The 24,733-nt window shown below is 41.6% G+C and overlaps 1 protein-coding gene across 15 annotated transcripts in view; it reads left to right on the top strand.

The window, feature by feature from the left end:
- Nucleotides 1-24,733, top strand: part of FMN1 (formin 1) — a 467,182-nt gene that overhangs the window by 422,180 nt on the left and 20,269 nt on the right. For all 15 annotated transcript variants that reach the window (XR_014814775.1, XM_084975416.1, XM_084975406.1 and 12 more), the window contains 2 exons: nt 5,865-5,916; nt 10,859-11,008. Coding sequence is in view for 14 of the 15 variants with exons in the window: in XM_084975416.1 (XP_084831542.1) it covers nt 5,865-5,916; nt 10,859-11,008 (202 nt within the window). In the remaining variant the exon portion in view is untranslated. The remainder of the gene's footprint in view (nt 1-5,864; nt 5,917-10,858; nt 11,009-24,733) is intronic.

Raw genomic sequence — 24,733 nt, 5'->3', positions numbered from 1 at the left:
GGGCTGGGAGCTAGTGAACATGCTAAGCAGAGCAGTGACATCATGCAGTTTGCCTTTTAAGCTGACAGGCCAGTGGCGATGCAGAGAACTGGATTTACTGTGCAGGCAGGGAGTCTGTTACAGGTCACGATCTAGCACTTAGAACTTAAGGAATCTTTGCTCTCAGAAAACTTTCCTGGTTAAAACAGACCCCCTACATCAGACCCCCTTTCCTTTAGCCTTGGAGCAGTGATTCAGTTAACAGATCAAAGATTACATAACCTATTAATTATAAAAAGGGGATTATGTGAGAATAATCGTAACTACCTTTCTCCTCACACCTACCCCTTAAGTCCTAGTATTTGCATAATTATGTTTCTCTCCTGAGGATTAAATAAAACAAAAGAGGCTGAACTAGCAAATAAAATAACATTGGATCAGACATGTAGACCTCCTGTAGAAAAAACTTTAGGGTAAGGACATCAACCTTGTGAGGAAAATGGGCAGACAGTGAGGTTTTGAGCAAAGGACACCTGATCTGACCTGAAAATGGTCACAAAGATAGAAACACGATGGAAGATCATATGAGAAAAAGAATATATGTATATATGTATAACTGGGTCAGTTTGCTGCACAGCAGAAATTGGCACAACATTGTAAATCAACTATATACTTTAATTTTTAAAGTTAAAAAAGTTTTTAAAATGGAGTTTCCATTGTGGTTCAGTGAGTTAAGAACCCGACTAGTATCCATGAGGTTGCATGTTCAATCCCTGGCCCCATCCAGTGGGTTAAGGATCCCACATTGCGGTAAGCTGCAGCATAGGTTAAAGATGCAGCTCGGATCTAGGTTGACAGCTGCCCCTCTGATTCAACCCCTAGCCTACAAACTTCCATATGCCATGGGTGTGGCCCTCAAATAGAAGAGAAAGAAAGAAAGAAAGAAAATGGTCACAAGGGAAATTATTGTCTACTGAGACCACTCATAGATAAGCAAGCAAGAGCATTTTGCTTGGAAATTTGTAATATTCATCCCAAAGGCAGAGAGCTGGAGTACTAGCATTTGCTCTTGGCCAGTCGGTAATAAGTGGCAGCCATCTGCAGGTGCCTGGCATGTGATAGTCACAGTGTTGATCTCTCCCATTCAGTGTGTACAGTAGTATAACCACCTCGTAAGACAGATCTTACCATTCCAGATTGGTGGTGCTCAGTGCAGTTAAGGGACTTCCCCAAGGCCTTTCAGTTAATAAGCGGCAAAGCAGAAATTCAGCCCAGGTTGCGTTTGCCTGCTGCAAAGCCCAAGCTTTCTTCACTCCACGTGTATTTACCTTGGTTGAAGCAGCCATCTCACAGGAAGCTTGAATCCAGCAGCCTCCCTATGATAAGATTTGACTGCAGTGATTCCCATTCAACCAAGCACTGTGCCCTTTTCACATAGCCTCATAACTATGTGGGAGATAGGTGTTATCATTATTTTCCAGGGGAGGAAGCTGGAACAAAGGACATGTGCAACTTGTCCATGACATTTAAGTAGCAGAGCTGGACTTTAAAAGTTGGCCTTTTCATGATGCTGTATATCTTAAACTTATACAGTGCTGTACATCAATGGTATCTCAATAAAACCGAAAGAAAAAAACTCAAAAAAAAAAATAAAAATTAAAAAAAATAAAAGTTGGCCTTTAAGTATCTGGAGTTCTGATTTGCATTTCTTGGGTCCTCAACCATTGGATAGAAAGGGCCATTTTTTGCTTCACTTGGTAGGCCACAGTACTTATGAATTTCAGAATTGTTGTTGTGGGGCAATTTTATGATGACTAATGAGACAACGGCCATCAAATGAACCAGGAAACAAAATTCCAAGGCGTTAAAGATTTACACAAAAGCAAATGGCCTTTATTCAGAAAAGGTTACATTAAATAAAATCCATGCAGATATCTCGTAAACAGAAAATACCATCTAAAGAAAAAGAAACCATGTTGCTTTCTCTCTGGGACATAGAATTAGGAAAAATATTGTTCTTTAACAGAGAAAATTAAAATGTAAGAAAAGCAACACCTTTCTATCAGTGCCAGAGAAATTAGGGTATGCTGAAGGTAAGTCACGAAGCAACCTGACCACTCAGCTTTCTCCAGGCACCTCCAGTAAGTTACCATCATCGCAGTGTATACATAATCTTGATAAAGAACTTTGGAAGGCAGAATTGATGTCAAGCGAAATGTCTCATTTTTAGTATTCTGGTTTGTATTTCTTACTGCTTTTATTATCATAAATTGTGAGACTATCATCATTCTAAGCAGCTATTTCATTCCCCTGATTTGAAAAATCATTGAGGAGTTCCCTTGTGGCGCAGCAGTAACGAACCCAACTAGTATCCATGAGGACATGGGTTCCATCCCTGGCCTCGCTCAGAGGGTTAAGGATCTGGTGTCACCATGAGCTGTGGTGTAGGTCACAGATCCAGCTCAGATCCTGCGTTGCTGTGGCTGTGGTGTAGGCTGGCAGCTGCAGCTCCGATTTGACCCCTAGCCTAGGAACCTCCATATGCTGCAGGTGTGGCCCTAAAAAGACAAAAATCAATCAAGTTGAGAGTGTATATTTAAAACTCCTAGCTTCTGAGTTCCCTGGAGGCCTAGCAGTTAAGGCTCCATCATTGTCACTGCTATGGCTCGAGTCTCTGCTGTGTTGTGGGTTTGATCCCTGGCCCAAGAACGTCCACATGCCGAGGGCATGGCCAAAAGAATGAAATAAAACTCCCAGCTTCTTTGAAAAGGTGAAAGATCAGGCTGAAGTGGCAAGTGCTTCCTCTGCCTTGAATAGGGCACGACTGCCCACTTCCTTCCCACTCCCTCCCAGCCGACTTTTCCACTCTGAGACTGGGTCAGTTCCAGCATTGAGAAACTTAGAATTTTGGAATGTTAAGAGTCTTACCTTTGGCCCAGTTACCTGATTTGCTGGTGATGTTAGAATCTGAGTTTGTGACTCCTGTCCTAAAACATTTTCTTTCCAGGTTATGTCTTTTTGGTTTTCTTAGAGCATTTTGAGGACCTAAAATATATAATGACACGATGAGAAATTTCACACATAGTGGCAGGAGAAATAGTTTCATCTGGGGGAGCTTTGAGATCACATCAGCAAGGTGGCTGCCTTCATTATTTGTACATAGGCCCTTGGCTTAGGAAGAATTGAGATCTCTAGGTTCTTCTCATTTTCCTGAAGGCTCTTTTCCCCAAAACCCTCAAAGTTTCTGCTGTATGCCTTGACTCTTTTTTTTTTTTTTTAATTTTTTATTTTCCCACTGTACAGCAAGGGGGTCAGGTTATCCTTACATGTATACATTACAATTACAGTTTTTCCCTTGACTCTTAATAATACCTCTCTTTACATTTGGAAACTGTTCCCCCCTCCAAATAATCATATTCATAGAGCTACTGTAAAATCTTATCTTATGCTTAATTCAGTTTGGAAAGGGTATTTCCGGTCTAAATTTATAGGCAGTGACAGGTTAACCACAGTCTGCTTAGCACAGAGTAGAAGTAGCCAGTCAGAAACACCCGGGAGACCGACGGAGAACAGGAAGATCACTCGGCCCTCACAGGAATTTTTCCCCTTGTTTGGCCATGCACATAATTAATAATCCACGGATGAGAACAAACCACTAGGTTGTTTCCTATTTGAGGGAACTGGTAGCCTCTGGGAGATGTAAGTTGCTTCTGTATGATTAGCTAAGAACCCAACTAACTCACGGAGATTCCTGCTAGGAAGGTGGGGGAAATCTTAGCACAAAAGATGTCAGTGAGTATAATTTTACTTAAAATGCTGTCATTATCAAAGCCAATTCATTTTGATATAAAAAATCATTATTGAAATTTACTGGACTTGGAGATAGTAGTGTACAACTTTAGTCTGATATTCATTTTGATATAAAAAATCATCATTGAAATTTACTGGACTTGGAGATAGTAGTGTACAACTTTAGTCTGATATTCTTCTTTAGCCTATGTTTATATTCTGAATATAAAGTTTTATGTTTCAGAGACTTAGTATCTCTCGTTTTAAGCAGCCGTCATCCAGTATGTACATTTGTAAACTAAAATAATGTACCTAATATGCAGGTACTTTTCCATGTTTAAGGCACAACAGAAAACAGGCCAGATGAAGTTGCTGCTCTCCTGAAGCTTGTATTCAGTGTTTTGGGGTTTTTTTTAATTAAAGTACAGTTGATTGACAATGTTGTGCCAATTTCTGCTGTACAGCAAAGTGACCCAGTCATACACACGGACATATACACATTCTTTTTCTCATGCTGTCGTCCATCATGTTCTCTCCCAAGAGGTTGGATATAGTTCCCCATGCTGTCCAGTAGGACCTCATCAATGTTGTTTAATAAACCATTGAGTAAATGGGTTGTCTGTCAGGTAGATAGAGGCTATAGGGAAAAGGGTGGAGCGGGGATAGGAGGATGCATGGCAAGGGATGATCTTTCATTTAGCAGGGCCAGGAAAGGTGATGTTTGGGCTGAGACCTGATGGATTGAGGGAGCCAGTCCTGCAGGACTGTGGGCAAGGTACCCCAGGGAGGAAGAAAAGCAAGTGCAGAGATGACCAGCGCACATGCTCTGTGTCCCGTCAGCCAGGCTGGGAAGGAAGAAGTGTGGGAAGGAGGAAGTAACATCGCAGAGGAGCCAGGGGAAGACTTCCAAGGTTATGTCTAGGGTGATGGCAAGCTGTTTTGAGCAGGGGAGGAACTTGACAAAATTTACATTTTAACATCAGTGACTGAATGATGATGATGTGCTAACAATACCTGTCATGTCTTTGAGCATAACATGCCCCACACTTTACATGTAGTATCTCATTTAATCTTTATAACAGCTCTATGATGGTAATCCCTGTAGCTATACTCATAGAACACATGAGGCCATGACTATATCATTGATTGTAAGTGATTTACCCACAGTCACACAGGTATTACATGGCACAGCTAGGCTTAATTAGTGATGTCTTTAAATCCTTCAATACCTTTCGTGGAGTACCAAAACATAGGCCCTGGGTGGGATTGATTTTCTTTTCCCATTTATTTTAGATAATTATAGTCTTAAAGGAAAGTTAAGGCTCATAGAGATTATGACTTGCTGATAATTTTTCTAGACATTTTTAAGTTATCATATATAACAGTGTTATCTTCTGATTAAAGAGAAATATACATGAAAGAACCACCCCAAATGAAAGCTCCCAGTTTCTTTCTCATCCCTATAGAGCACTAGGTTCTCAATCTGTAAATTCAGAATTCTCAGTATCATTCATTTCCTTAGCAATCTTAAAATAGTTTTTCAATGCATTTAAAAACATTATTCTGAATAAAGAGACCATATGCCTCTGGAGACCTATGTAGAGATAGTGTTTGCAAGGATTTCAGTGAATTCGTGTAAATCTGAGTAGAACTTCTGCAAACAGTACTAAATTATTTATTATTACTATTATTATGTTGTTGTTTTTGTTGTTGTTTTGGAGGGTATTACTATTATTATGTTGGTGGTGGTAGTGCTGAGCAAATGCCAAGGTTCACAATGAGGCCAGTTATAGTTAGGGTGACCACAGGATTTTCCAGTTTAAGGCTTTGTCCGAGTGTCAGTAGTAATGTCACCCTTTTCACTCTCACAAGTGTCCCGGTGAGGACAATAAATTCTATGGCCACCATTAACCATAGCTGTTATCAAGAAAGCAGTGACAGTGGGTCTAGCAAATTGAGTCCTATGGCCAGGAGGTGGGGTAGGGGCTGTCAGCTCCTGAATGTGGGCTTATTTTGCTAACAAATCAAAGTTAGATTACACAAAGGATAGGATGGAAGAAAATCCTGTTTAATTCATAATAATTTATCTTTTACAGCCAAAAAAGAGCATAAAATGGAAGAAAGTCACTTGGAGAATGCACAGAAAAGGTAAGTAACTCTGAATCAGCCCCAAGTTGTGCTTTGACTAGCCATTCTTTTTTATCATTTTATTAAGAACGTTCATATTGCTGTGCAAAAGCATCAACACCATCCATCTCCAGAACTTTTTCGTCTCCTCCAAAGGCAGACTCTTTACTCTTGAAACCATAACTGCCAGTTCCCTCTTTCCCACAGCCTCTGGCAACCACCATTCTGCTTCCTGACTGTAACTTTGACTACTCTAGGGACCTGTGTCAGTGGAATCATACAGAAGTTTTCCTTTTATGATTGGCCTACTTCACTTAGCGTCCTGAAGGACCAGCCACTCTTTTGACCCTGTCTGTTAAGACTGTGCCCCTAGGAGCAAGAAGCTTCTAGCGAAAGCTGGAGTGAAAGATCCAGGAATAGGACTCGGGATCTTTTTTTTTTTCCCCTCCAGAAGCAGGGACAGATCCAGACTCACCTGCTTCACAGGTCCTAACACCATTTCCATGTCTGTGCCTCTGCTCCATGACTCTGCTCCAGAATACCTCACGGATGCCAGAGCCGTGGGAGCCTTCTTTGCATTACAGCTCCTTTAAAGCAATTATTGCAAATACCTAAGAGACACATTATGTCTTTCCTCAGCTGCTAGAGGATATTGTAGACAAGTGACAGTTGGAGAGAGGGGAGTGACCTCTCTATATTCATGGAAAACTACCCCCCAAAGTTGGAGCAGGGCCCTCAGAGGTCTTCTCTTCAACCTCTCACCTACCTCGGGCTTCTTCTTTGTTCTCTCTCTTCATAGACACCTAAGTGGAGTCATCCACCTCACCTAGTAGAGCCCAGTCACCATTGGCTGTGATCCCTTAGAGGAGTTTTTCTATTAGTCAGCGGGGCTCCTCCTCTCTCTTAGAAAATGAAGGGGAATACGCCAAGATTTCCTCAGATTCGGGGCAGGGAACTGAGATAAATTTGCAGGGGCCACTTCTGAAAGTATTAGAAAATTAAGAGCTAACTAAAGACAGGAAACAAGCTTTACAAAATGTGTGTGGAGAGGCATTCATTAAATGCAAGTGAACGAACTCCAGAAATGAACCCTTTCCTCTCACCTCACCACAATTTCCAAGCGTTCTAAAAGCCTCTGGTCAATGCTGTGTGCCCTCCTTTAACAGACACCAGCATCTCACCCTGCTTCCCGCCATATGTGCCGATAAAGTTAAGATGCAGAGGAGCGCAAGGTGAAGGCAAACTTGGCCTTTTTTCTAAGTGCAGACATGTTCTTGAATTAAGATTGTCATCCTCACATGATAATTTTTGGCAACCAAGATGATCACATGGTTCTGATTTTAGAATTTTAGATTATATTCCTTTATTGGACTTAACCTATATATCCTATACATATGTATGTATATAGTATACATTATCCCCATATTAAGATTCTTTTCCTCGGTGTGTAAAGCTAATGTGTCTGTGTTACAGAAATATGCCACATGCGTTAAAAAGACCATCAACAAGGGCACATGGGTATCAGACTGAACAGAATTTTGAGTCCCAAGGTGGATGTCAGACTTCTAATTCTTCTTCGGGATTCTTGCTTTCAGAAAAAGGGGCCCATCTGAGAGGGGCCGGAGTTGCTGCTGTGCATTAGCCATGCTGAGGGGGGTCATAAATTTTGGTTGTCAGCGTTTTCCGTGACTTTGTGGTGAAGGTAGCCTAGCTTTCATGTCATACATGAAATATGTTAGATCCCATCTTTAATGTAGAAACCACAGTTGTTTGGTTACACTCTTGAAGGAGGTTGGTGGTCAGTGTTGCAATATTCGTGTGAGATTTAGTAAATTCTTGTGTTGTATTCTCAAGAGAAACAATTTACTCTGAGGCTAAGGAATATTTGCTTTTCCTCAGCAGTTTCTGAAGGCATGCATGTAGGACAATAACGGATGTGTTCCGCCCCAGCATCTCAACACTGCAAAAGTAAAACAGTTCCCTTTGCCACGGGCTCTTTGATACAATCGTTGTCTGAACTCTAAAAATGTTTAGCTGACTCAAAAAGATACGAATCAGACAAGGAATTATAGCAGAGAGAGAAGGGGTCGGGGAATAGTTAAGAGTGAAGTAGAAAAGGTTCATAGAACATAGGATTAGAAGCCAGTCTTTGAAAAGTTGAAAGCTATTTTAGAGGTATCTGCTGACTAACAAAAATTTTTAAATGGCACTACCATCCCCTTTGTCTATTGGAGGAATCCCCCCCTTGTTAAATATCAGCATTTTTCTTCCCCAGTTCAGAAGATTTATGATAATCAGTCTTCTGTGAATCAAAACTGAATTTGGGAGGAAGGGAATTGTTTGGCGGCAGGGTGAGGGCACTAGTCTAGACCTTATCAGATAGTTATAGGTTCATATTCTAGCTTTTGGCATTTTTTCTTGAACAAAAAAGATCACACTGAAGTCAACTAAGGCACATCTTCAGAGTGACTCCGTCTTTGTTCAAGCCACAGGGTGCCAAAGCCGGGCCAGCCTCCGCAATTCTCTTTGCTTTAGTTCTGAAGAGGTTCACTTCCTTTCTTAGTTTCTTAAATACATAGGGGGGAAAATGCTGAAATTCACTATTTCCTTTCATTTTCCTCCTCTTTGAGGGTTAGCAAGCAGAGCCTCCCAGACCCTCCAGGGAGAGGCAGCGAGATTACATGGTGAGCTTTAATTTAGAGTTGGGAAAAGTGTGGCCCTCGGGGGGAGGGGGGGGGTGACACGTTGTTCTCAAACTCTGTGATAACCCATCCAGTGATGCTGTCACTCCCTGAAACTGCATCAGGGCTCACAAACTCAGAGGCGTTGGGGTAACCCATTAAGCACGGTAACCAGAGTTTCTGTACACTTTACTATACAGCTCACTGTAAAATAGGAAGAGAATGTGTTCCTCTGAATCCTAAAGTGGAGATTGTCCCTTCTCTCTTCCATGCACAAACAAATAATGTTTCTGTGTAGAAGATGACTGTAAGGAAGAGAGGAAAATAATGATGTGCTTTGCAGGGAGGTAATGCACATTATATGTGATCCAGGCAGCAGCTGTGTCTCAGTGGAAGCAAATCCCCCAGAATGACTCTCTCATTTCTTAAGTGCCTATGTTAGTGAGCATGAGCCACAGAAGAGCAGAACAGAAAAAAGCAGTTCACTGAGAATCGGGGGATGCGACTCTGTAGGCCCAACTCTGCCAGTGAATAAGGTCATTCCATCTTTCCAGGTCTCTGTTTTCTCGTCTGTAAGATGAGAATGTTGGACAGGTTGACCTGCAAGTCCCTTCCAGTTCCTAAGCCCCGTGTCTCTGTAAGAAATTCCTGACCCATTCTTTTAGGTTACAGAACTCTCTCTCTCTGTATTTCCATGCTACAATCAATAGACTTCTCATTTTGAATGAAATCAAAGTACATGCCGTGGAGGGTACATTTGGTTTTATCAGTGTTTTGACTGCCACAGAATTCAGAGTCATGTCTTGGCAAAAGTGGACATTGCTACCTTCTGGTTTTGCTCTAAAATATGTGTGGTTGGAATTATAAGAGAGTCCCTTAAGAAATTACTGGAATTATTGCCTTTCTCCACCTATGCACTTTCAGTCTTTTAATAACTAGGAGCCAAAATTCCCTGACCAGTAGTTTTAATTTGCATTAAACACAGATTTATTATTTACAGAAGCACAAAGAATTTATGGGACTCAGAGCTGCAGCTCCAGCTTGGATCTCGCCTAATCATAGCCATGGAATCAATTAACAGTTCATCTGTGAAATGTGATAAAATCTTATGAGATACATATTGCCCAATAACTGAGAACGAGATGAAAGTATGCTCCGTAATAGTAACGGGGCTTCAGGGTTTTACAATTGCTGTTGAATAGAGTTCCATTAGAAACTCAGTATTCAGGATGGCCACAAAAAAAAAAAAAAATGCCGTGTCTGAACAGATGATAGAGCGTTGAGTAATAAACCTGGCCAGCCATTCCTGCTTTGATTAGTTTCCAACACTTTAGAAAAGGGGGCCATTTATTTAAGTGTTCTTGCTCATGGCAAATGAGCTGGTGGGGCTTGGGGTAGGTCGAGGGGAAGGACTGAGGGCAGAGCTATAAATTGCTACAAAGCTAGTGCCTCCAAGAAGGGCTGCTTGGGAGGCCCAGGTAGTCGGCTGGGAATGAGCCTTCATGGAATAAGTCAGGACATTCTTAGTGTTAACTGGAAATCTACCTGGTAAAACCTGGGTTCTCTTATTAGAGATCATTTTCGAAGATCAAAAAATGGTTTTTCTTCCAATCCAGCTATACCCTCCATTAGATCTGTTTTTGTACATTGGCGGTTAACATTCTTGTATCACATCAAGCTTTCACGTGTAGCCTTCTTAAAGATCATATAGTCTAAGTCTCTTATTTCACCCTTGAGATAATTGAGAGCACAGTGCCAGAGGATGGGTCCAAGATTACAAAACCAGCAGATGCCACAGTAAGGATAGAACAGTCCCTTGATTTTCTGTAGAGCACTCAACAGATTGATGATTCCCAGTGGGCTCTTCTAGGTGACCCCTCCTGGTGATAAAGCACCAACATGTCATCAGTGTTCCATATAATCATTAAACATAGTATGAGGAGCCGGTAAATGACATGGGTTTCAGATGTAGAACAGTCCCCCCTAAATTTTACCTGGATACACCGTGGAATTATACACGCTGGCTTTATACAGATAAAATGTGCCCAGGAATATCCTCCCCTCCCCAATCATGTTGAATTTCTTAAAAATTCAACAGCTTGGACACATAGGTTTTACAAAGGCTTAGGATAAGCCACAGTGACTGTGAGCCTGGGCTTTCGTGCTAGAGAAGAGATTGTGGGAAACTGTCGAAGTTCCCTTGTCCTCACCCTAATGGGTATTGGTGTTGACACTTTCTCACCCTCTACCTCCCTCTGTTTTTTTTTCCTCTACGTTTACAGTTTCGAAACAACAGTTGAATATTTTGGGATGAAGCCAAAGTCTGGTGAGAAGGAGATCACACCCAACTACGTGTTTATGGTGTGGTACGAGTTCTGCAGTGACTTCAAGACAATTTGGAAGCGGGAGAGTAAAAGCATATCTAAAGAAAGGTAAGGCTCTAATGGATGAATGAATACCTCCCAAGTCGAGGAAACCGCCTTCTCAAACCTCACAGTGTGCCCACCTCACACGCGTCAGTACTGCCTTTCAGATCAAGTGGACGTCGAGGAAGGATTATTGGCTCCAGGTTCGTAGAGAAATTTGGGGGGAGGTTTGCTGTCCACACAAGCAGAGACCCTCACGTGATCTGATAAGTTACACTTTCTTAACCCCTTCCAATTACTCGCTAGTAAATGAAAGGCGAGCTGAGCTAATTTGCAACAGATTGCTTCTCTGTGTATTTTCACGTTGGCTCAAGCTAAATGAGGCAGCCTAGCTGTCGCAGACAGTACAGACAAATAAAAGTGAATGCTTTTCCCATTAATATACTGAACTTGCATCAAAGGGAAATCTCCGAGACTTGGGCCACACTTTAACACAGTGTTGAAGCCCCGCTCTGGATTTACAGCGCCACTTCTGACTCCCCGTATCCTGCTGAGGACATCAAACTCCTGCCGCTCGCCTTCATTGCAGCCTCCTGATTTTATTAGTTGGGGGTGGAAGGGAAACCTCAGCTCCGAATATAGGGAGAGTGTGTGTGTTCGTTCTCCTTAGAGAGAGACCGAATTTGGCCCTGTGTATCAGGGAGGGGGAAAAAAAAAAGGCATTTCTGCTTGACCAGCATTTTGATCAGGTTGCCACTGTTCAACAAAGGATGTCATGGATTTACGCTTCAAATAGGTCCTGCTACTACTCCTGTGGAAGAGATGTATGAGAGTGTCATTCAAAGTGGGGTAGGAGATAAAAAAATTTTACAAATGAAGGAAGTGATTTAATTGTAGCATCTATATCTTGCTAAACATTGCGACTTGAAGTTCCATAATTTGGTATTTTTGTTCTTTGCTTTGTAATCAGAGAAAAGGTATACACATCTCTCACACACACACACACACACACACACACTAACTCATATGTTTTACCTTAGAAAGCTACTCTAAAGGGATCATAATTTAGAGATTTTTTGACTCAGTCTTACTGAATTTCTAAATATTTTCCCAGGGGGTTTTTTTAAAAGCCCACTTTCTCTCTAAGGAACTCAAAGAGCTTTAAAAATGTTTATCCACACATCTTTCCACCATTACCTCTTTTGGAACTTGGGAATTAAACAGAGTGTGTCCATTCGATAGATAAAGTGAAGCCGAGAAAAGTTAAGTGACATTGTTTAGAAAATAGACTATTGATAGTAACAGGGAAAAAAAATCCTAAAAATCTTGACATTCCAACTTACGGCTCTTGCCCTGCGGTCACTTCTTTAGCCCTTTAGCTAAAATCAGTTTCTTTGGAATACATTCTGTGTTTTGTGAACCTTGGAGGAAAGTGACAGGGATAAGCTCCTCTCTCTCTAACAGAGTAACAGCTGGTCATTCAGTTCTCTAAATCCACACCCAAAGGGCAGGAAGCCCTCAGTGGGCTCTGAATGCCCAGCCTTAAGATATTACACCTCAGATTTTGACCATAGTCCTTAATGAATTTGAATTTGTTGTTGGAGCCCCAAAACTGACAAAGAGGGTAGTGAATTGCTTTCATTTGAATGATCTGTTGAAATACTGAATATAGTCTTTCAAATGGAAGAGTTTTCCCCCATCATAGAAGTTAGACTAAACTCACTGTGGGCCGGCAGTTGTATCAACCACTCTTTCAGAATGACCTGTCTCTGATTCCAAGCGATGGGCACTTGCTTCCTGGGTGCGGCTGGTGAATTGCCCACTTCACACTCCGTAAACCAACACCTTTAAAGGGTCATGACTTCCCAGGACCCTTATAAGTTATTCTCATTTCGCAGCTTCAGGGGTCTCTTCATTCCAGCCATGCTTTGTGAGACAGATTATCAAGATTTCCAAACTAAAACAACATCTCTGAAAGTTAATGATGGCTCATAAAATATTGGTGGAAGCAGCTTGTTGGCAAAAACCTTTTTTGTTAAGAAGTGTTAGTGCATTATGTGTATTACTGCTCATGCAGTTCAACAAACTGGTTAACATCCAGGATTTTCTCATGAAGTGGGGATTTTTTTCATTTGTTCTCTGTTTATTAAGGGTCTCCGCTTTTAAACCATTGGAATCACATATTCGTTATGGTGAAATAAGCAAATTAACTTGAATTCTTGTATTGTAATCAAATGAGAAAAAATATGGGAATTTCCTGGTGGCTCAGTGTCTTAAGGTGTTGTCATTCTATGGCTTTGGTTACTGCTGTGGCATGGGTTCAGTCCCTGGCCCAGTATTTCTGCATGCTGTGGGCTTAGCCAAAAAAAAGAAAAAGGAAAAAAAGAGAAACAGTATGATTGCTTTGGTTTGACCCCTATTTAATGATGTTTGATATTGTCATTTTTACTGTACTTGTCCCAGAAAGTCAATAAACACAAAATGTCAGCAGGTAGTATAACATGGTATGAAGACATGCTCAAAAATTAAATTCATAACCAAATGAAGCCTAATAGCTTATAATTATGAGGGGGGTAAAAAACCACAGTTTGGATTCCCATCCAAAAGAATACATCCACTTGACTTTTATCTTTTTGGGGGGGCGTGCACCCGTAGCACATGGAAGTTCCTGGACTAGGTGTCAAATCAGAGCTATAGCTGCCAGCCTACACCACAGCCACAACTGCGCTGCAACCTGCACCACAGCTCAGGGCAATGCTGGATCCCCAACCCACTCATGGACACTAGTCAAGTTCATTACTGCTGAGCCACGACGGGAACTCCCCACTTGACTTTTAGATGTATTTAAAGGTCAACTAAAGCCCCAAAAATCATTGGGAAAAATTAAGGCTCAATCATAGTATTTTCAAAGGGACAGGTTCATTTCTAAATGAAATGGGAGTTTTGAAATGGGAGCTTTTCTTTAGGCAACTTGAGTAAAGGTGTTAGAGAATATCGACTTCTTGTTCTGCTTAGTATGTTTTCCCGAATGCACATTAGCTTGAGCCAAAATTGAGGTGCTGCAGCTCCATAGCAGGGTAACAACTACCCCTCGTGAAGCCCAGAACTATGTCTAGACACACTGATGACTGATCAAAAACATCCAATGTGCTTGTGCCTCACTCATGACTGATGCACCCTGTTATTAAGTTGGTGTCAGGACACGATTCTGTATTTGAGAAGAAGAGACAGTCTTTCACTGGGCGTGTGGTTTACCTGCAAATTAACTCTCTCAGTAGAAGAGCAAACTACTGTTTGATGGGATATTAATGGCATTACACTTTTCCTTGTCATGTAAGCCAGTGTTAGGCAAAACAGCAAACTTCTGCATCCAGGCACAAATCCAGAGCACCCTGCTCCCTAGACTTTCAGCTTGTGATCCACTCTATCCTCCTGCTGCCCCTAACACTGGAACCCAGCCTCCAGTGAAATGTATCAGCCCTCCTCTATCCCTCCTGAGTACTGGCAGTATTCAGTCATGTCAAAAAGACCTCTGGATAGAGGGTTGAAAACCAGAATGTTTATGCCATTAATTTGCATTGTGCTTTTGGACCAGTCACTTACTGCCTGGGGGAACCCAAATATCACATCTATAAAACGCATGGATCGAGAGGAAGCAGGAAGTAAATGTGCACTCTGATTCTTTCTAGCTCGAAATCTCTATGAATCTAAGAACAACTTTTTTAATATTTGAGAAACTGTGTGTCTTATGTCTGAGAAAGTGCCTGTTACCTTTGCTCTTGAGCTCCCCAGGGACTATACTGAAAGGCATCTTAAGCCAAGCTCTGGCTTAAGTAGGAGAAAGACTTGGGGGCAGCAGGGAGGATTTTCGTTGTCTTCTTGGATTTGGTAAATGTCTCCAGCTACCTTGTTCCAGACCCCAAGTTCCTCCCCTAAAATACCAAGGCTGGTCTTGAAGACCACATTTTTTTCATTGAAAGTATACATACCAAAAATATTTTCCTCTGCTCATCTGCATCCAACATGGCATTTACTGGTTTAGGAAAGTTCATTAAGATTTTTATTCTCAGAGGCACCTTGGCCTCAGTTTTACCTTTTAATGTACTTTTGTATTTATGCCTCTTGACATCTACACATTCAATGAATTTTTAGAACACATGTTACTTCCACCTATTAAATCAACACATTATCTGAGCATATGCATAATTGTGAGGAGGTAACCTAATTTTGCTGCTACTTTTTGACTATTCTTTACTCATTTTCTGATTTTTCTTTTTTTTCCTGTTTAATTATTCTGAGATATACAACCCTTCCTTATGAAGCTTTCCACTATTTAGGGTATGTTAAGATTGCTCCCCTCGTATGCCCCCACATGCACACATAGAAGCCACAAACCACTTCTACCCACAAAGTGAGCTAGGAATTTGCAAAAAAGGTAAAGAAATCCCAGGGGACTCATGACTCCAGGAATAAAGTCTTGGCAAATAATTCACCCCGAGCCAAAGCACACTTTAAAAGTGCTGTTTAAAAACCCATAATGAGTAAGTAATGAGTGAATAAGGAGTTTGGTCAATTGCATGCAAAATGCAAATAAGACATTTCATTATATACATGACTATAATTTACACCATGGGGGAATATGGCTGGTTAGTTTGTTCATTTTTTTGGTTGTTTTTTTGTGTTAAGTTCAGCTAAATAGCAACAGGGTTTTTTGTTTTAAGTGTATTACTTGCAGCTATTATGGTTAATTATGCAACCGACATACTCTTGACAGCAGATAGTACAGAGCTATTGTGGGGTTATCCCAAATCTGTTTTCAGAGCTCCACTGCTCCGGTCACGTTAGGACCAGAAACTGGGGACTTAGGCCATCACTCAACCCACAAAGAAGCCATTGATTGCAGTGTAGACATTGCAGGAATTCCTCTCTTTATATGATAAAGTTATTTCTGGAAAAAGTCCGCAAACTAAAATTTTTATTTACTGAATCATGATCATGACAGTAACTTCTAACAAATTAACTTTCTTTTCCCAAGCCCTCTGTTATGTGGTTAAATGATTCCTATACACTTCACTGCTAAGAAGCTTCATATTTACTTTCATAATACAAGTAATCATCCCCTGGCAAAACCTGGAATTTTCCTAAGTTACGGTTCAAGGCAGTTCTATACAAATCCACAAATGGTAAATGCCCCAACAAGCTAACTTATAAAGGCAATTTTTAATTATCATAATCATAAAGAATAAAACCTTCTTATTTCCTAGGCAGTTAAGTTTGAAACTACTTCTACAAAATTAAAAAATATGCCATGAGTATGGAGAGGAGATGGTAGACTTTTAAATGGTCAGAATTATAGGGTCATTGGTTTTTAAAAACTAAAACACCTCTTTTGACCCTCTTTCCTCTGTAAACTTTCTATTATTTCCAGCTTCATTCCCCTACTTCTTTTTCCATAACACACACACTCACACACACACACACACACACACACACTCAGTCCTTTCTTTATCAGTAAGGATAAAGCCTTGGCTGCAATAATAAAGACCAAAGTAATTATTGTTTAAACAAGAAAGTTTTATTTTACTTTGGCATAACGGTCTGAGTAGAAGTTGTTCTGAACTCTAGAACCCAGATTCCTTTACTTTGGTGGCCGCCATCATTAAGGCATGGTCCTTACTTGCAAGGCTGAAGGTGGCTCACATCGTGTCCATCAGCACCACTGCTGCCAAGTTCCTGCCAGGAGAAAGGAAAGGGCACACCCCTTTTTAAAAAAGGGTGTGGCCCAGAAGGTACATATATTTCATTGGGAAAAACTTAGTTTCATGATATATGCCAGGGAGACCAGGAAATGCAGATTTATTCTGGGAGCCATGGGCTCAGCTAAAGACTCATGGGTTCCATGACCAAAGGGAGCAGAAGGAACAGATGTTGAGACCATTCGCAGATTTTGCCACCTTTCCCCATTGGCTAATTTCTCAGTTTTGCCTCCTTAGTGATTAGTCTTTTTTACCCTGTTTTCTCAGTGGTTTTTCCCTAGTTTTGGACCTCATCTCTCACCTTGGACTATTGATACATCCTTCTGACTTTTCTCTCTGCCTATCATTTTTTGGAGGGGTTGTTTTTGTTTTGTTTTGTTTTGTTGTTTTTTTTTTCTTTTTCTTTTTTTGGCTGCCTTATGGCTTATGGAGTTCCCAGGCCAGGGATCATATCCAAGCAGCAGTTGTGACCTACAACACAGCTGTGGCAGCACCTGATCCATTAACCCACTGAGCTGGACCGGGGATTGAACCTGTGTCCTGATGCTGCAGAGACACCATCAATCCCGTTGAGCCACAGAGGAAACTCCTGTTTGTCTTATTTCTTCTTCAGTGGCTCTTAATATTGTATCTAGTTATCTTTCTAAAACAGGTTAGATCACATCTGTTTCTTTAAACATACGCTGTTTAAACATATTCTATTCTGAAATAAGAGGAAGAAAATCAGCCATGGTTGGCACTTATATCCATTAACTTTGGGGGCCTCACCACAGCCCTGAAAAAGTATATTACGGTTTTCCAGATAAGCAGAGGAGAGTGTAAATGAATTGTCAGCATCACAATTTCACTAGAAAGCGACAGAATGGTACTAGGTAGCACTAAAACTTGAGCTCTTTCAAGTAGTCCATATTCCAAAATGAGCCTCCCCAGACTTGCCTCAACTCACTTTCCAGCCTCATTTCCCATATCCTCATCACCCACATACTCATGACATTGACTCAGTGCTTGTCACATCTGCACATTCTTGCCTAGTGTTCTCATTGGGTAATTTCTTTACACTGCATGGTCCCTAGTTATTTCCTGCTGGTCAAAACATAGTCATCCTTTAAGGACTCCTCTAAAAATCTTCTGAAATGTCCTTAAGTAAAAAGAATCTCATCATCCTCTGGTCTCAGACAGAATGTTTTTTTTACCATCCTTTAACACCTCATTCATTCCAACTTGTTATTTTAGCACTTTTTATGTCTTTTTCCACCTTTAAGACATAAACCCATTCTTTGTCATATCTTCTATGGCGTATTCTCCAGCATAGACCCTAATAATTGTTTATTGATATAGAAAGGACGTGACAACATGGGACAAAATGACACTGAGTGAGCATTGGGGATCCTGGGCAATGTGAGAGTTTGGAGGAGAAAGGGATTCCAATGAAATGTGGAGGCTAGGGAGGGCTCTGGGAGGATAGTTAACTATAAACAGGGCCGCGCACTGCAAAAGTTGTTGAAGGGATTCAGAAGCCAGGATGGGAATGTTGGATGTCAGCTGCCCCTAAATCTGACAGGTCTCCCAAATCTCCTGGAGAGCTTTGTAAAAAAAAAAAAAGTAAACAAACCTACCAAATCAGAATCCCAGGAGGTAGCACCAAGAGATCTGCTGGGTTTTGTTTTGTTTTGTTTTTGTTTTTTGTCTTTTTAGGGCTGCACCCATGGCATATGGAAGTTCCAAGCCTAGGGGTCAAATCAGAGCTGCAGCTGCCAGCCTATGCCACAGCCACAGCCACGCCAGATCCAAGCTGCGTCTGCGACTCACATCACAGCTCACAGCATCAAGGGATCTTTAACACACAGAGGCCAGGGATCAAACCCACTTCCTCATGGACACTAGTTGGGTTTGTTACTACTGAACCACCACGGGAACTCCAGATCTGCTGTTTTAGAAAGCTCCTCATAGAGAGAACACATTTTGTGTTCGGTCACTTCAATAAATGCCTTGGCTTCACCCATCCCTTGTTTAACTCTCTCAGGTAAGCTTTGGAGGTGGGAGGAAGAAGTTCATCTTCCCAGGGATTCTTGCTCTGTTCAGCCAAGTTTAGGAACTGCTAGACTCAGGTGATCATGAAGGTCTCTCCCAGCTCTGATTTCTTGTGGTTTTAGGCAAGAAATGAGCTGGACATGGACAGACTAGATGAATTCGGCTACATAGAGAAGTAAGAGGTAAGGACATCTTGCAAATTACACAGCAAAGGCCTGGACTTAGAAGGCTCAACACAGGTTTTGGAGGAACCACATGATGGGTTGTTCTGGGGCCAACCTAATTACAGTGTTCTCTGTGCATCCTCAGAGCCCACCTCATCGCTTGTGTATTTGCATGTTGCATTCCTATAATATAAATTCATACCACTTAATCAGCTTGATTTAAACACATACTTTTAGGAGTTCCCTTGTGGCTCAGTCGGTTATGGATCCAGCATTGTCACTGCAATGGCTGTGGTTACGGCTGAGGCATGGGTTCAATTCCTGGCCCAGGAACTTCTGTCTACCATGAGTGTAGCATATATATATATATATATATCCACATACTTTTAAAATATCTATTCCTTCTTAAGTGCTATATAAGTTATGAGATCCTATTCTGGAAGAATTTAATCTGGTGATTACATAAAACCTCCTTCATAAAGCTTTTCTCAATCTCTGTGAGCTATCTTTTCTCCAAGATTCAGGGGCAGGGGAGGCCCCTTTAATTTTGGCATTAGTGATTTCTTTTTCATCCATTGTATTATAGACATTTTCCCTCCTCAAACAAATCCAAAGTCCTAGAAGACAAGGGCCACATTTTGTCCGCCTTTGTTCTCTCTCTAGCGTTTTAATTTCCTTATACGTAGTGAGCGCCCAATTAATATTTGTTGAACAAATAAACAATCACTGTGTTTTCATTTGCCGTGTTGAAACTCATTACAGAATTTGCTGTCCACTGCTGATCGATGAGAGGTCTTATTTATTTAGACTTTGGTGGTAGAATTCCCCAAACATACCCCATATGGGTTGTTTTTGCTCAAGTAACTAAAATCTTTATAGCTTTGTTAAAGAGGACAGACATGTTCAAAACAAGAAAGACTAGTTAACAGGGTAAAACAATCACCTTCTCTGTTCTTGACTGCATTACTTTCGATTTGTCTTAAAAAAAAAAAAAAAACTAGAAACAAAAAAAAAACAAGGAAATGAAGATCCTTGGGATTTCATGGCTGTGCCAAGCCTCAAACCTCTTTAGAGCTCAAATAAGAACCTTTGAGAGCATCTGTCCACACTCTATTTCGCTAGCTTGGCAGACAGCAATGGAAACCCAAAGTAAGTCTCCTTCATTCAGTGAGAATATTTCTAAATTGCTTATCTGTGGGTCTCCTGACAGCTCCTGCCTTGGGCATCAAGTAGATGGAATAAGGGGGCTGCCTGGGTTGTATGATTTGAGGGGCGCCAGAAAGGCTGCCTGCTCCACCCAATCTCCCCTGCTTCCTCCCCCTTTTTGTTTTAGTCACCTCTGTGAACAGACTCTGTCGGTTCCAGTTTTTGGTTGAGACTCGGTAGGTGGTACAGGTTTCAAAACGAAAAGCGGGGGGTGGGGGAGAGTTGGCATCTACAAGCACATGCACGTCTTCATTATCAGGATTGGAAATGTCTTCCAAAGACTAGCAGAGCATTGCAATTAAAGCTGCATATTTATGTCCCAGGACCGGCTTGAGTTTCCAGGCTGTCTCCCAGACGCCTCTCCCTGCCTGAACATGGAAAAGAAATGCTGCTACCTTTCACTCCGCACCTAAATCGCCCGGGCGGCTCAGGGTGTTTCGTCTACCAAGTGCAGAGTGACTGGCTTTAACTGATCATGCATTCCAGGGCAAGTCCAGGACCACCTCTCCCCCACCCCCCACTTCCACTCCCCTGTGGCCTGGGGGAGACACTCTGCCCACGGAAGCAGCCTTTGTTCTGCAATTAATCATTTGAAGTCAAAGTGTGTTTGGGTACTACAAGCGATAACCCGCAAAAGCTATCAAGTGGCTGGTTATGTAGCTGGTGAAACGTGGTCTCTGCAAGGACTTCCTTCATTGTAAATAGAAAAATATCTTAGGAATGAGGTAGAGAAAGTTGTCAAATTTAGGAAGTGGAAGTGATGGGCTCATTTATCATGGAATCACTGGGAAGCTATAGTCAGAGGTGTAAGGAGCCAAGTCTTTTAAGTCTAAGACCTGTCTTGCTTTCCTGCTGGTCTTTCTGATCACGGCTGCTAGAGACTGGCCTAGGGGCCGCAGGGGTGGAGAGGCAGTCAGGGTCAAGGGTCAGACTCTGAAGAGGGGATAAGCAGAGAAGAGTGTGTGTGTCTGCCCAAGTCTGTAGCCCTTCTGGCCTGCCTGAGATAAATGATTTTGAGGCTTCCCATTATTTCGTATCGTCTATGGCTGTCTGCTCAGTGTTTTATTCTCTTACCTTTTGGAAACTTTCCACATAGGCGAGTCCATGTTGTTTTCATCAGCTGCTGCAATGAGGGAGAGATTTCCCTTTATACTGAGGAGTCTGGTCTTGGTATAGTTGGTTTTTTACTGACGCTAAAGAGTTACTTAATTGTATTGTCTTCCATAACTATTATTTATGTGTAGTACTTGTATCAAGAATTCAGAAACACCTTGTAAGGGAGTGTTGTCTGGGGGGTGGTAGTAATGGTGGTTCCCACAGCCCTCTGGCAGGTCTTCCCAATAGTGTTTACTTATTTAGAACTGAAGCTGGACGTTAGCCCCTTTCCCCTGGCTGTGGAGAAACAACCTGACTTGAAGCACTTAGGACAGTACCCGTGGAAATTTGAGGGGTGTCAAGAGATGCTAAGGAATCCCACAGCACACACAGAGCCTTCCCTCTAATGTTCACGCCACTAGGCAGTGGCTGATGAGTAGCCTGACATAGCTATACCCGACTAAAAGTACAGTGTTGGAGTTCCCTGGTGTCTCAGGGGGTTAAGGATCCGCCACTGTCACTACAGCCGCTTGGGTCACTGCTGTGGCTCAGGTTCAATCCTAGGTCCCGTCACTTCCATGTGCCATGGGTGTGACCTAAAATAAAATAAAAACAAAAGTGCAATGTTAAAAACAACCCCTATGGTGTTAACACCATCTATGCTGCAAGGAATCCGAACGAGGAGAACACCAAGATGGTGCCCTCAACTTTCTCCATCTCAAGTACCATAAGCCACGTGGTATTGAGCTTGCTTAAGCATTAAAGCCACCCCCACACCTCCCTACAGTCTCTTTGGATAGCACTCTTTGTTCCTTGATCTGATGCTACTGAAATCAAGGCTGCAAGGAGATTGTGGCAAAGAAGTGAAGAGTCAGTAGCATTTTATCTCTGCAGCTTCTTACACTGTCTCAGATATTTTTTTCTCCTAAAGGAGGACCATAAAAATAGCCTCTTTCACTTACGAAAAAAGCTGTCTCTAATAACGATTGGCAAAGCCACCCCACAGAGGGAAGCCTGACGAGCAAGTTATTTATTTTCAAGTGCGATCTTCAGCAGAGTGCCAGCACTGTTTGCATCCCACAAAAACCTGACCCACCCTTCAAAGGGCCCTTGGCCAGAATCTATGGGGCCACGACAAGGGTGTGTTATTCCTCATGCTTCTTTGCTCATGTTCTTCTTATATGTATTTCACAATAGCCACCAAAATGAAGAGTTCTTATACTTGGTAGATTCTGGTTCACATGTCTTTAAATTTTAGGATAAGCCTTATGGCATAGTGGCTTGAACCTTCAACTCCAATTATCCTGCTTTTTAGGGAATGCAGGTGTTGTTCCCTGTGGCATGTGGCCTCCGAGGCCCATTGCTGTATATCCAGTGCACATGTCGAGCCTGCCATGTTCCCTTTCTAGACAATTTTGACCTCTTTGTGATGAGTGATACTAAGTCTTCTTTAAGCAGAGTCACCTCACAGTCAGATTCCATGCTTTTACCAACATGCATTTCATGAACTATATTCCCGTGTTGGTAGAGCAGCGATAGAACTCTTTGCTCCTGTGCGCTTTCTTCCCTGCAATGCCTCCCTTTTCTTTGTCTTCACCTAATGATGTTTCCAAAGCCGTTGACTTTGAATGTCTCCAACGAAGATGTGATCATGGTCTGAGTCACCGGATGGCTAACAGGACTTCCTCTCTGAAACCAGTTGCACTGTAGGCAAAACCTAATCCTGAAGTCATGTCCTCAGTCCCATTGTCAACATTATAAGAATGAGTGATCTATTAACAAGTATGTCCTGGTAATAGAACCAGATTGTCTATTTTCCACTTGCTGAAATGAATTGGTCATTATCATTTAGAGAATTTCCAACAAGTATTACCAATTTCTAACAAGTATTTAAAACGGAATGGTAATTCATGGAAGCCTTCCATCTTCTTTAAATTTTTTTAATATACCTTTTTTTTTCTTTTTTTTTAAGAGTAGTTCTAGGTTTACAACAAAATTGAGAGGGAGGGGGATTTCCTACCTCTCAGATTTTCATATATTCCCTTATCCCCACACATGCATGGCCTCCTTCATTATCAACATTACTTATCATAATGATACTATTTTTTTTTTACAAAAGATGAGTATATTGACATGTCATAATCACCAAAAGTCCACAGTTTTTAACCTTAAGGTTCACCGTTAGTGTTGTACTGTTAGTGTTAGTCTTATGGGTTCAGACAAACATAATCTATCATTACAATTTAAGAGTATTTTCACTGCCCTAAAACTTCTCTGTGCACTGCCTATTCAAATTGCCTCCTTGCTCCATAAATCACTGATCTTCTTATCTCCATAGTTTTGCCTTTCCTAGAACATTTACTCATTTTTCAATACCGAAATTGGAGTTTTCGAGGCTCAGTGGGTTAAGGATCTGACATTGTCTCTGTGAGGCTACGGTTCAATCCCTGGCCTCTCTCAGTGGGTTAAGGATCTGGCGTTGCTATGAGCTGCAGTGTAGGTCACAAATATGGCTCAGATCCCGAGGTGCTGTGGCTGTGGTGTAGACCAGTGGCTGCAGCTCTGATTCAGCCCCTGGCCTGGGAACTTCAATATGCCATGGGTGAGGCCTTGGAAGGAAGGAAGGAAGGAAAGAGGAGGGAGGGAGGAAATAAATGCACAAAACCCCAATATATAAAATGGATAAAATAAAGCTTTCCTAGTTGAAGCAGGCTTGCAGATTTTGGGGTTGAGACAATCCCTAACTTCCTTCTTTCCCTGAGGCTCCTTTGCAGAGCATTAAGACTCTTTGGGCAACAGTTGAAAACACTGCTCTAAGTTACTGATTTTTCCATTAACAGCGAGGAGTGGGAAACAGCCTGAACACTCTACCTTCCCCACCTGCTCCATCTCACTTATCTCTTGACTGGCTGGGATGCCCAATTCCTACGGTTAAAAACGAAGTCATTTCTCTTATTGTAAAGTTCATGATAGTTTCAGTATCATGAAACCGAACGTCATGAGCCAATGAAATACTGGCTGTCAGAAGAATAATGACATCATACATTCTCCATCTCACAGAAAGCTGAGTTTTGAGTTGGTTTGTTGAGCTACAGAAATATCCCTCTAGTCTATAGAAAGCATGTCTGCTCAGTTTTAAGCCCTTGCAGCAAAGGAGGCTATAATGTGGGGAGCCTAAGACTCTAAATGGAAAGGCATATCATTCTTTGGAATGTACTTCCCTTAGCTGCTTTGTGACACAGCTGTCTGATGGGTTATAAAAAATATATAATTATGTACCTTATCCAGCTCTTTTCACATTTAGGATGAGAATAATGTGCTCTTGTAGCTTTCTAAATGGAAGCAGAATTCCCTCCCCAAGCAACCAATGTTGGGAATTATTTCTATAGAGTAAGGACTTTACTGAAACATTTGTAAATTCAAAATAGTTATTTTCTTTCTCTAATTTATTTGTATGCTGCCCCTCATATTTCAGATTTTTTTAAAGAGGGCGTGTAATGTAAACCTTTGAAATCAAGTCTAGGTATTTGCCTATGAGT

The sequence above is a fragment of the Sus scrofa genome, chromosome 1 (assembly GCF_054392235.1).
Source record: "Sus scrofa isolate SSC_HxYL_T2T_F1_AM1 chromosome 1, Sscrofa_HxYL_maternal_Yorkshire_Landrace_v2.0, whole genome shotgun sequence".
Lineage (NCBI taxonomy): Eukaryota > Metazoa > Chordata > Mammalia > Artiodactyla > Suidae > Sus > Sus scrofa.
This window is presented reverse-complemented; position numbering and strand designations above follow the sequence as displayed.